This window comes from Ammospiza nelsoni, chromosome 3, assembly GCF_027579445.1.
Source record: "Ammospiza nelsoni isolate bAmmNel1 chromosome 3, bAmmNel1.pri, whole genome shotgun sequence".
Lineage (NCBI taxonomy): Eukaryota > Metazoa > Chordata > Aves > Passeriformes > Passerellidae > Ammospiza > Ammospiza nelsoni.
Window position 1 is genome coordinate 66,534,804 of NC_080635.1, and position 11,762 is coordinate 66,546,565.

The 11,762-nt window shown below is 41.8% G+C and overlaps 1 protein-coding gene across 1 annotated transcript; it reads right to left on the minus strand.

The window, feature by feature from the left end:
• Nucleotides 1–825: 825 nt before the first annotated feature.
• LOC132070687 (calcium homeostasis modulator protein 6-like) lies at nucleotides 826–3,600 on the minus strand. Its single transcript, XM_059467673.1, has 2 exons — nucleotides 3,067–3,600; nucleotides 826–1,242 (listed from the first exon to the last, which is right to left on the minus strand). Exons 1-2 carry the CDS (start codon nucleotides 3,598–3,600, stop codon nucleotides 826–828), a joined length of 951 nt encoding a protein of 316 aa, XP_059323656.1.
• Nucleotides 3,601–11,762: the final 8,162 nt, after the last annotated feature.

An 11,762-nucleotide genomic window follows, 5' to 3' on the forward strand; every position in this document is an offset into this window, starting at 1 on the left:
AAATCTCCATAAACATAACATTCCACATGTTTACAGCAACAGGTGCAGCAAGTGAAGATAAGAATTCTTTATCATTCTTTTCTTTGATATTCTCACAGCCTTGCCCAGGACAATGCCTGGGAAAATTATGTGTTGCTCTCTGTGGCCAGAGAGCTGCTCCCACATAAAATGCTCTCTTATTAAACAACAGCTTTTCAGGACAAAAATGAACTTTATTTTTCTTCACTCAAAACTTGTATCTTTATTTATTATACTAAGATGTTGTTTGATAAGAATATTACTACTTGCTAATACGGATTGCAGATTTTTAATGTCCTTAAGTGTATGAATGCACTTTTAATGCTTGTTAATATAAAAGCTTCACCTACACCACTATGTTATGCATGAGCCTAACCCCTCAAGACAAGCTAATTTTTTTAATCTACAGCTTGCTCTAAGCTTCACTGAAAGCTTCATTTTAAAGAGAGAGCTAAAAACCTAAGCTGAATTTCTGATCAAATCTTCCATTCCTATCTTTGTCTCTTTGATAAGGTTTGGTGTTGTCACTCCACCTGTCAAGTGCTTTTAAGGTATCGGTAATAATTTGACATAACATGTGCTGATACCTTTGTGGATGCTGATTATTTTACATACAACTCTTCTCAATGGACAACAACATAAGAAAACTGCCTTTTAAATGTACTTAAGCAAAAAGTAAATCTACTGAGGATTACAACTATTAGCTTTCACTTTCAGCTTGCATAGATTTCAGTAAGAGCAGAGAATAAGACTCTTCTTATATCAGTAGGGCTAAAAGACTGCTAGCATGGCAAAGGATTTGTTTCATTACAACCCTGAAACGCTTGGCTGGGCTTCATCCACAAATTCAATAACATTGAGATCCTGACCTTCTTCCTGGAATTCAGCGTCGTTGCCTCTGTTGGTGTTCACATACTTGTGTAACACGCTGTAATACTGCGATTGTGAATTAAAGGTGTACGAGACTGAAACCTTCTGCCAGTCTTCGTTGCTGGGAGTAGGAAATGGTGCTGGGTCAGTGGCTTCAAAAAAGCAATTTGTATTTCTTTCTGCTAGCTTGGTTGCACGCTCTTTGGCTTTGATGTCAAAGAGTTTATGTTCTTTTCTTGAGTAAGTTTTCCAGAACTTGAACTGAAGATAGCTGACAGGGGAACAGCAGTGGGTGACACATGTTGAAATCAGTGCCAGAGCCATGATGACGGCTATCAGGAACCATCCTATCAGCTTGAAAAAAGGATATATAGGTTATTGGTGGTTTTGCATGGCCATATGTGGGAGTACAGAACATAACACTGAAAAAATAAGAAAACTGTAAACAAAGACACCCTGGAGTGCATGTAACTGTCTGCTTGCTGCCAAAGTAGGGGATCCCATGCATGCAATTCAGACAGACATACAGACCCTCTACACCCCTCAGCTGATCTTGTCAGATTAAGGATGAATACCGAAAAAAGAGAAGATGGACGGAAGTTATTTACTCAGTTATATCCAGCTTTCTTAACTTTTAAGGCAAGATACTGACCATCAGTTTCTGCAGTTGTGGTCACATTTATGGTACAAAGGGTGAAGAATCTCTCTGTGTGCTTTGTGCTGCAAATCAGAGCTCCTGCTGGCTAGGTTCTCGTGGAATGTAGTTACCCTCCCTGATGTCTAAGCCTGCAAAAACAGCTAGTTTTTGCACAATGCAGAGGAAAGGTTGTGTCCTGTATGTGTTGTAGGCAGGACACAGATTTGACTATTGAATATGAGAATTCATGCTTGTTTTATAGCTCATTTTAACACCCTTAGACAAGTCTCAGAGGTGCCATCAAAAGCAAGTGTCCTAGTAATTGCTGGTGTCTCCTTTACTCAGGGGTACTTAGCTAGAAGCTCTAGGCAGAGATCCTGCAACATGCTCTTTTACCCCAGGATGACTTTTTCTTCAAAGGAAAAAGTATTGAGTGCTAAACGAAAAGGAGTTTGTGCTCTTTTTGGTTCTTAATTTTGTTGATAGTAGATTGGATATTAAAAATAGTGGTCAGTAATAAAAATACCCTCACACTTTTCCTATTTTTGTTTGACTGGATGTTTCTTTTAGTTTCTACTGCAATGTCAGTAGCAGTCAGGCTTCCTTGTTTTTTCTCCCTTCTTATCCTATCTAAAATCAATGGTATAGAGTTTGTCCCCTTTTTTGGAGAAGCAGTATGCTAAGTATTTAACAAATAAAAACACATTTTTGTTTTAATAGGCATTTGTACAAAACAGGAACTTATTATTAACTCTTATAAACTTAACTCCCTTAACCAACTCTTAATGTTTTCCTGAGAAAAAGTTGCAAAACATGGTTTTCCTACTGGAGTTAAGACAAAATCCACACAAATGTAGAAACAAAACTGCAGTGCTGCCAACAAACCAAACAAAAAACAATCCACAAGTGTTACTGTTTTGATCATGCAATTTGTTTTCAGCACAAGAAACTTTAACAAGACAGATATATATTTTAACTATTCTTCTAGAATACAAGTGTGAAATTATTAAGAGGTTCAAGCATTGAGATTTATAGTCAAACAAGCTGTTCTTATTTGTTTCTCTTTCCGGATGTCTCCTTGCTACCATTATCTTGCAAGGGGACATCAGCTTCCCCCCTGTGTTAATGATCTCAGCTTCCCCTCAACTAATGCCTACCTGCAGAAGTTTGAGGTATTCAAAGACATAAAAGTAGAGAAAGAGAAGAACTCAAACCATGTCTAAGTTAATTGAGAAGAAAACTTGCTGTGCAAAGTCCCATTCTGTAGGCTGGTTTCCTGTCCATGAGGTTTTGTAAATGACAGTACCAAGCCATTACCATGCAAACATGCAAAACCAGAAAGTACTGTAAAAATGCACCCATTTATTTTCTGTTGCTGCTTTTTTGCCGATGAATATTGGCGAGTCGTGTACTTTTGGTACCTGATATTATATAACATGAGGAGAAGGACTGCTTACAGTTCCCAGCAGGCACCTCTATGCATTGAGCAGCCAGGGTTGAAGCCTCCCAATAGTGTGAGGAGAAGAGCAGTGAGGCTTTACCTGCGACTGTGCATGAAAGCTGAGGCATACACTTGACATCGCTGCTGCTAACTCCTCATCACAGGGCATTTTGTACAGCTGCTCTTGGCTGTAATTTCCTTTATTTTTACAGAAGAGTTGTGCTGTCATGTTGCTCCCGCTGGCTGCACACTCGTAGAAGTTGGCTCCGAGCAGGGCCACCGCTATCCAGGTGAGCGGGGCCACCGAGGCCTTGGCTGTCATTGGCACAAACAGCTGGCAGAAGTGGGCCCAGGTTCGCCAGGAACAGTATTGGGGATGCTTCTCTGGAGAGCAGATGCCTGTAAACAGGAGCCATGTCCTGGTGTTCATCATGTAGCCGAGCAGCAAGAGGACAAAGGCAGGTGCTAAGAGGAAGGAATAGCCATACACCAGGTTCTCAGAGTTGCAGGGACACTTGAACACCACATGTGAGAAGACGCGCTCGCTGGCAGCCGTCAGCAGGGACACGATGCTGTAACTCAGAGTGGTCCGGTGGCGGATGAAGAAATCCACTGCCTTCTGTAAGATATCCATTTTTCTGCCTCTCCTTACTTTGAGAAGAGCAAAATCTCCGTCAGAAAAGGATAAAAGAGAAACAAGTCTCCTGCAGCTCCCACAGCCTAGAGAGGTTTTAGGGCTTTCAGTTTCTATTGGTTGTGGTGATGCAGTGAGGCACAGAAGCAGCCCTTCATAGAGGAAATAACAGTCAGTTCACAGTCAAGCACAGACCACAATGGAAAACCACTCCAGCATCAACAGCAAAGTAATTTCTTATACATTTGTTCCTATAAAAATAGTTTGTGTTTGTCCACACATACATTGTAACTAGCAATGGCTTAAACCTCATCATCTTGTCTGAAGAACCAGATTCAAAGTGTGAATAAAATGTGAAAAAAACCACCCAGAACCATATACAGATTTTTATCCTGCCTTATTTTTAGCTGTACAATATGGCTTGTTCTCTTATGGAAGAAAATTCAACTATAATCATGTCAATTTTTCAAGATAATCAATCTATCAATTTTTTAAGCAGTTATGTTGTAAATTATATAACTCTTGCTTTTTTTTTTTTTTTTTTTTTTTTTTTTTACTTTAAAGCACATTAAACCATGGATTTGTTTGCCAAGGGGAAGGGCAGCTGGATGTTGTTGTTTGTTTAATCTTTAAACTGCTGAGACTTCGGGTCTTGCTGGACAAGGCCTGTTAAACTCCAATTTAAAAAGAAGGGTGTTTTGGAGGTCAGGAATTTGAAAATCCACCGTTGCCATTTCAGCTCTTTGGACAGCTGAGAGGATGACACAGAGGCCCCAGAGCAGGCAGCACTGGTTCAGGTAGCTGCTGGGCTCACAGCAGATATGTTGTGCTCAGTGCTGAGCTGCTGCTGCTGCTGCTGCTGCAGAGAATGTGCTGCTAAATGAAATGCTTGCCTTGGCCTGGAGAGGTCCTTGTAATACAATGACATAGCAATCAATTTTCTAGAATTTTTTTCTATTATCCATGAATTGATATTTTAACAATATATGCATTATAATAAAAAGCCCTTCAGTCCTTGAAAGACAACCTCAGCAAGCTCAGAGTCTATCACTGTATATATGAAGATAGGATTTGGTTTCACTTTGAACACCATTTCTTCTATACTGTGTGGAGATGTTGGGGAGGCATTCCCTGGTTTAGGGAAACAGAAGAAGCTTCCCTCAAAAAGCTGTTAGACTCTATTGGCTCCTTCCTTTGTTCCTATGTCTGTTCCGATGTTCTTGAGCCACTCCTTCCTTATTCCCTGATTGGCCCTCATCTTTGTACCCCCCAGAGACCAGGGTCAGCCCCCAGGTAGAGAAAAAGTGAGAAAAAGTGAGTGTGTGGATGTTGGGACCTGAACATCTCACCACGTGGCTGAATAAAACATCTGTGGATATTATGCAAAAGTCCTTTTTTCTTCCTTACCCTGGACTATGCTAGCAGCAATTCAGATTGCTACAAATGGCACCCGAACAGGGACATCTTCTCCTAGAAAACATCTGCACTAAACCACCCTGAACATTTTACTGTCTTAACCCAGTGTGATGAGTTTGAAATTTCAGTTCCTTCCTCCTTTTACTCTCAGGTGTTGAGAAGAGACTAGATTAAGATGGAAACAACGCTCACCCACGCAAAATAAAAAGTTCACCTCCACCTTAAAAAGTCTTTTCTTCAAGAACATTTTAGCTTTTCAGAGGAAGAGTTAAAGTGTTTTATACCCTGGTTATTTAAGCATTTTCCTTATATTGTGTGGAATGTAGTCCTAACCAATGACTTCGTAGAACTAGTTTGAGAAAAATTAAGACCCGAAGAAAAACTCTATAAAGAATTCTATCCTTTTTTGAATATGATAATGATATGCATTCAAAATCTTGAAGGAACAGTTAAAAAATAGTGAACCTCAGCTGAAAACCCCTTCTCCAAGCTCTCCCATCTACACTCCTGCTGCCCAAGTTTGCTGTCACTGCATGGCCGTGGCCACATGCTCACATTCATGTGCTCAACATGGTGGAGACCGCATGGCCAAGGCTACAGGGCCCCCTCTTCCGCCCTCTAGTCCCCACACCTCCTCCCACAGCTTCCACAGTCCCAGGAGTGAGGGGGGGTCAGAGGAACAGGCTCTGATTGGCAATATAAAGCTGCACTAGAAAGAAACCCCACGTGCACTTGCAGTGCTGGAAGGGACAGTAAACAAAAGAATGGACGTGTTTACTTCAAGTTGCTATAGCACCACGAGACACGAGTGTGTGTGGTGAGGGGTGTCCCTGCTCCCACCAAACAGCTGCCCCTGTGGAAAACCCGTGGCCATTCTGCTGCTGCTGTGCATGGCCAGGGTGAGCCAGCTGATACTCGCTGCCCAGCCTGGGTCATGGCAGCCCACAGCACCGGGGCCGAGGGCAGGCAGGTGAGACTGGTGGGTGGGCAGCCCCGCCAGGGGATGGCTCAGAACAACAGTCCTGGCAGCAAAACTGCCACTCCCTACCTGCCTGGGGAGCCTGTGCCACTCCTGCTGCTCTGGAAGCCCCATGCCGACAGCGCCCATGGACATCAGCCAAGAGAGAGCCCCAGGAAAAAGCCAGGCCCCAGCACAGCTGCCAGCACTGAGAGCAGGACGAACCCCGCATGGCAGCGCACCAACCTCAACACCAACAACACATCCAGCAACACAAACCCACTGGCAAAGGTAAAAAAGTCCTTGCCGTGAACGTTTTGGGGACAGTGAAATGGTTCAATGTAAAAAACAAATACGGCTTCATAACCCAGAATGATAACAAAGAAGATGTGTTGGTTCATCAGATTGCTATAAAAAAGAATAACCCCAAGGAATACTTCCACAGTCTAGGAGATGGAAAAATTGTGGAATTTAATATAATACAAGGAAGAAAAGGCCCCCAAGCAGCCGATGTGACAGGACCTAGTAGAGTTCCAGTGCAAGGTAGTAAACATGCACCAAACTGCAAACCTGCGAAGTATTACACACATCACAGAAGTCGTCCACACTCCTACCAAAGAAATAAAACCCAAAACCAACAACCAAGCCCCAGCAACAGCCTAAAATCTGACAGAGGATAGAACACTGATGAGCCATCCTCCATCCAAGAGTTCACCTCCATAACAAAAGAACCTTCCAGTCTGATAAGTCCCACTTCTTCTAATACCCTTCCCCAATTCCTGTGGCCTCCCTGCCCCCCCTCCCACTTTCCCCTTTGCCTTTCCATTGTCCTATTACTCCTTTTTTATGTTCCCACAAATTCCTACCTCCTTTTCCCCCTTTCCATGGCCTCCCACTACAATGCCTTCCCCCAGATTTCTTTCATAATACCAGAGGGAGGGTGATTGGGAGGGAAAGAAAAGAAAGTTTCCCTAAAGTAACCATCTTTCTCTTAAAGATAATGATTTCTGTTTGGAGTTTCCAGCAGACACACCACCACCTACACTACCTTGTACAGAACAAATTAACAGCCAGCAACACTGCCTCAAGTGTCAGAGAACCAATCCCTGCTGAAAAAACTTCTCCTAACTCAGTTTCCTAATAAACCGTGCTAAGAAAACCTGTATTCCTCCTGCCAGCTCTAAGACACTCCAAGAAATCTGTTGAGACATTAGAAACTCAGAATTGTTTGCATTTTTAAAAAATTGTCTTATGAGTGCTTTTGATTGTGTTTGTAATTTTGTGTTGATTCAGTTGATCCTTCAGAGAAGCTTTCTTAATAACATAAAAAACCAGGAATTGTGAAGACCCTGGGGAGGCATTCCCTGGTTTAGGGAAACAGAAGAAGCTTCCCTCAAAAAGCTGTTAGACTCTATTGGCTCCTTCCTTTGTTCCTATGTCTGTTCCGATGTTCTTGAGCCACTCCTTCCTTATTCCCTGATTGGCCCTCATCTTTGTACCCCCCAGAGACCAGGGTCAGCCCCCAGGCCCTTGTAGAGACAAAGTGAGACCCTCTGTGTGTGGGTGCTGGGACCTGAACATCTCACCACGTGGCTGAATAAAACATCTGTGGATATTATGCAAAGGTCATTTTTGCTTCCTTACCTTGGACTATGCTAGCAGCAATTCAGATTGCTACAATACTGAATTAGACACATCATTTTGCTTTCTGATCAGGCAGCCTAAGAAAGTATCTCACCAGTTCTTTAAAGCAGTGATTTATTTTGAAATATCAAGAATTATTGGCAAGTACTGTTACCTTGATTTTTACTTCGAAGCAGTTAGAGACAGAGGTTATAAAGCTGTGAAACTAGAATTCAGATGCCCCATCCATGGAAGTGTTCCAGGACAGGTTGGATGAGGCTTTAAGCAACCTTGTCTTGTGGAAATTGTGGAGGGTTAGAACTGGATGATCTTTAGGGACCCTTCCAGCCCAATCATTTTTGATGGTTCTGTGATTCTCTGTCAGCATGGTAGAAGACACAGATGCAATGTGAAATTGCTGCAAGGACGCATCCTGACAAAGACAGGGACATGTGCTGCCTCCAAGAACCGCACTGAACTAGTTTAACAAGAGAGGCAAAGGACCAGAGGCAGCTCTCTGGAACAGATTATGACCGCACAGGGGAAAACATAGAGCCAAGAAACCCTGCTACTTCTCTTTCTGAGCCTAATTTTAGCAGTGTTTTATTTATCTGTAATAAAATACGATTTCAGGAACCAGCTTCTTGGGAAAAGGGAGGGGAGCTCTGCATGAAAAAGGATTAACCCTCCTCCAAGAAAACATGTTTCCAGTAAATATCCAAAGAGTCATGGGCAAGGGAAAAGAGACCACCCTAGTTGGGAAGTGGGGGAGCAGCTGTGCTGGCAGCCAAATGGGGTGCAGGAGTGGCCAGGGTGAGCCCAGCTGGTGGCAGCTTTGGGAGCTGGGGAGCAGCCCAAGGGTGTGAGGAGCTGTGGGACCAGGGAGTTACAGAGCCCCCGTTCACTGAGAGCTCTCTTTTCCCAGGGCAGCTCTTTCTTGCCCTCTAAACTAACACTTGTCTGGCCACAACAGCTGCAAAGCATTATATGGAAAGTATTCAGAAAAACAGCTTTCTGTTAAAGGACCCAGAATTCCAATTTAATGGTTGTTTTTACATTGATTTGCATTAAATTTCATGTCTTCCAAGGGGGGATGGAACAATGTGAGAATTTAAAAGATGGAGTTTTTTAGAACAAAATGCTATTTTTTTTACTTGAAACATCTTTCTGCTTTGAAATATTCTTTATTAAAGTGAAGAGATCAGATGAAAACAAGTGGACTTGTTTAATATTTTATTTTCTCCTTGACATTATAGCATCAACCCTTTCATTTGCAGATGAATGATTCTCAAACTTTTTCTAGGTGGAAAAATCTGTAGTCTGAACTAATTCTGTGGTTCAATGAAATGCATAATATTGGTCATAAATGCAACGTGTGTAAGAGCACTGAAGGGCTTTACCAATATATATAGTGCAGACCTTGTTTTAGTTATGTTAGTAAATCCTTACAGTAGGTTATTTCTTAATTTTTTTTTTTCTGGAACTTTTTCTCCTTGTTCAGAATAGCCAAAACTGGTTTTGTTTTGTTTTCCTACAAGTCATGTTCCTTCCACCTGTTACATCCAAGGTCCTTCCTGTCCTCAATTCCTTCCATTTGTCTTAAAAAGCTCAACTCCCTCTTCATGTTAATACTGTAGTATCTTGGCTGCAATGGAAAAGAGCACCTCTGCACTGGTGTTCTGTTTATAAAAACTGCACTTGCTTCTTCAACTGAAAGAAATGTAAGCTGCATTTCTCCAGTTCGGAAGGACACATGGATAATAAGTCTTTTTATTCAAGGAAAATTCTTGTAATGCCTTTTGTCTCATTCCAGGTGTAATTAATGCTTAAAATGTTGGAGGTCCTGTCCTCTGCACCTACCCTCCAGGTGGACTGACCTCCCCCAGAGGCCCATTGCCTCATTTTGTGAAACTGAGGAAGTTATTCTGACTTTATGGTTAAACCAGCATTCTTACAAGTTTAGGAAATGTCACACACCTCAGTGGCACCACATAAATCATTAATAGTACTAATACTTAGTAGAACAGCAGCCTGAGAAGTAGCACTGTGCTAGGGCCTGCACAGCTTACAAGCATTTGTGTACATTTTACTGCTATTTTAAGGCATTACATTTATTAGCAGTTTTTGGCTGAAAATGGATTTTAGCAGGCAGGAAGGGAACAGGTCTGGAAAAGCAAGCATGGCTCTGAAGGAGGCTCTGATGGGTGAGGTCTGGTAGAGAGAGTCACATAAGCCATGGCACTAATGCTCCCTAGCCATTATTTATTGCTGCTCTTTTAACATTGTGGGTCCACTACACATCTCATTTCTTTATGGGGAAGGTCCTGTCACCCAGTCCAAATGTCCCACAGCAGCCAGCTACATGAGGGTTTTACTGTTCCTTCTGCAGTCTATATGAGCCATGAACAGATATGTATGAGTCTTTAATGCTGTCTGCAGATTAAGTGACAAATATTTGCTGAACTTACATGAAAATATATGATAGAAGCATAGGATTAGAAAGGTAGAAGTTGTCATGTTTTATGATGAAATTAAGTAGCCTTGGTGAGGCAGATTATAGTTAAGACTAATCAGGCAAATCACCCTGGGTAGTTAACGAGTCAGTTCTAAGAAAGAAAAGTTCAATCTTTTTCATTTACTATGGAAAATGAAGCACCATAAAATTACTTTACAAATTTAAGCACATTAAACCCAAAATATTTCTATGCTCTTATTATAGATGTTTTATATTCCATGTGTCCTTGCTTTCTTCAGGACCTTGCTCCCTTGGAATTGCTGCATAGCTGAGAGTTCACAGAGTCACAGAATCATAGAATGGTCTTGGTTGGAAGACACTTGAAAGATCACCTGGTTCCAACCCTCCTGCCGTGTGCTGGGAACCTTCCACTAGACCAGGGCACTCAGGGGCCCATCCAGTCTGGTCTTGAACACTTCCAGGGATGGGGGCAGAACCTCTCTGGATGACCTGTCCCAGAGCCTCACCACCCCCACAGTAAAGAATTCCTTCCTGATATCTAATCTAAATCTGTGTTCTTTCTTAAGGGCATTCCCCCTTGTCCTAAGATTTGATCTGTTCCACTCTGTGTGGGCGTATGTTTGTCCTAACGGTGGCTAACCGTGTGCTACAAAACATGCTCTGTACTTTTCCATACAATTACTCCTTCTTTGTCTTTTCAAATTTGAACAAATTAATTAGTTGTTTAGTTCATGGTAGTACACTACTGTCTCTAGTTTCCCATTTCAGGTTCCTTTGGTGCTAAAATTTTGTTTCTCATAGAAACTTTTCCAACAGTAATGCAGCCCAAGAATTGAGACTCTATCCTTTTCAAAGTTGTCAAGGAAATGAAAAGTTTCTGGCTTCTGATCCTCAACCTTCCTTGCTCATATATTTTTTCTAATCAATCTAATCCTTAGCTACAGAATACCCAAGCTGTTTCAGCTCACCACTACTGTACAAGCTCTGTCAGGCTCTCTGGTAACCATGTCTGGCTTGTATTAAAGGTTGAACTCTATTACACTCAGCAGCACTTGTGTGTGCACTTCCATTTTTTTTTAATAGGAAGATATGATTCAAAAGGAAAGAATGATATATGGGACATAAGGAGAAAATATTCCCAGTTGCCTATATTTTATGTTAGCAGTAACTTTCCAAGTCTCTCGGTCTGCCCTTATTTATTCTGCTATGTTCAAATAATCCATCATGATTGTCATTTTGTTTGCCTGGCATTTGCAGCTATATTTTATAGCATTATTGATCATCTTCTATTCCTCTAACTTCCATAAAGGCAGAGTTCTTCAACTGCCCTTCCAGGGACTCTGGTCCTCTGCCCATTTCCCCATGAACCGTGGACTGCAATTGGACCCACCAGAGGAAACTCCATTACAAACTTACTAAGTGAAAGAATATGATTACTTTACTTGATCAAAATAAGGGTTATGCCATATAAAAAAGGACAAGCATGAGAGAAGTGAATACAGCTCTAAACTACAATTAATAGTAAAGGTGAACTATAAATGCTGTAGCATCTTTACTAGGTCATGGAGAAACTTGGCCTTCCTTAGCATGTCCCAAAGAGTTCAGCTCGTCCTCCCAAGGATAGTCCTGTTCTTTAGGGCTAGAAAGAAATGCATATGCTGATCACCTATTCCCTCTTGCCACAGGGTG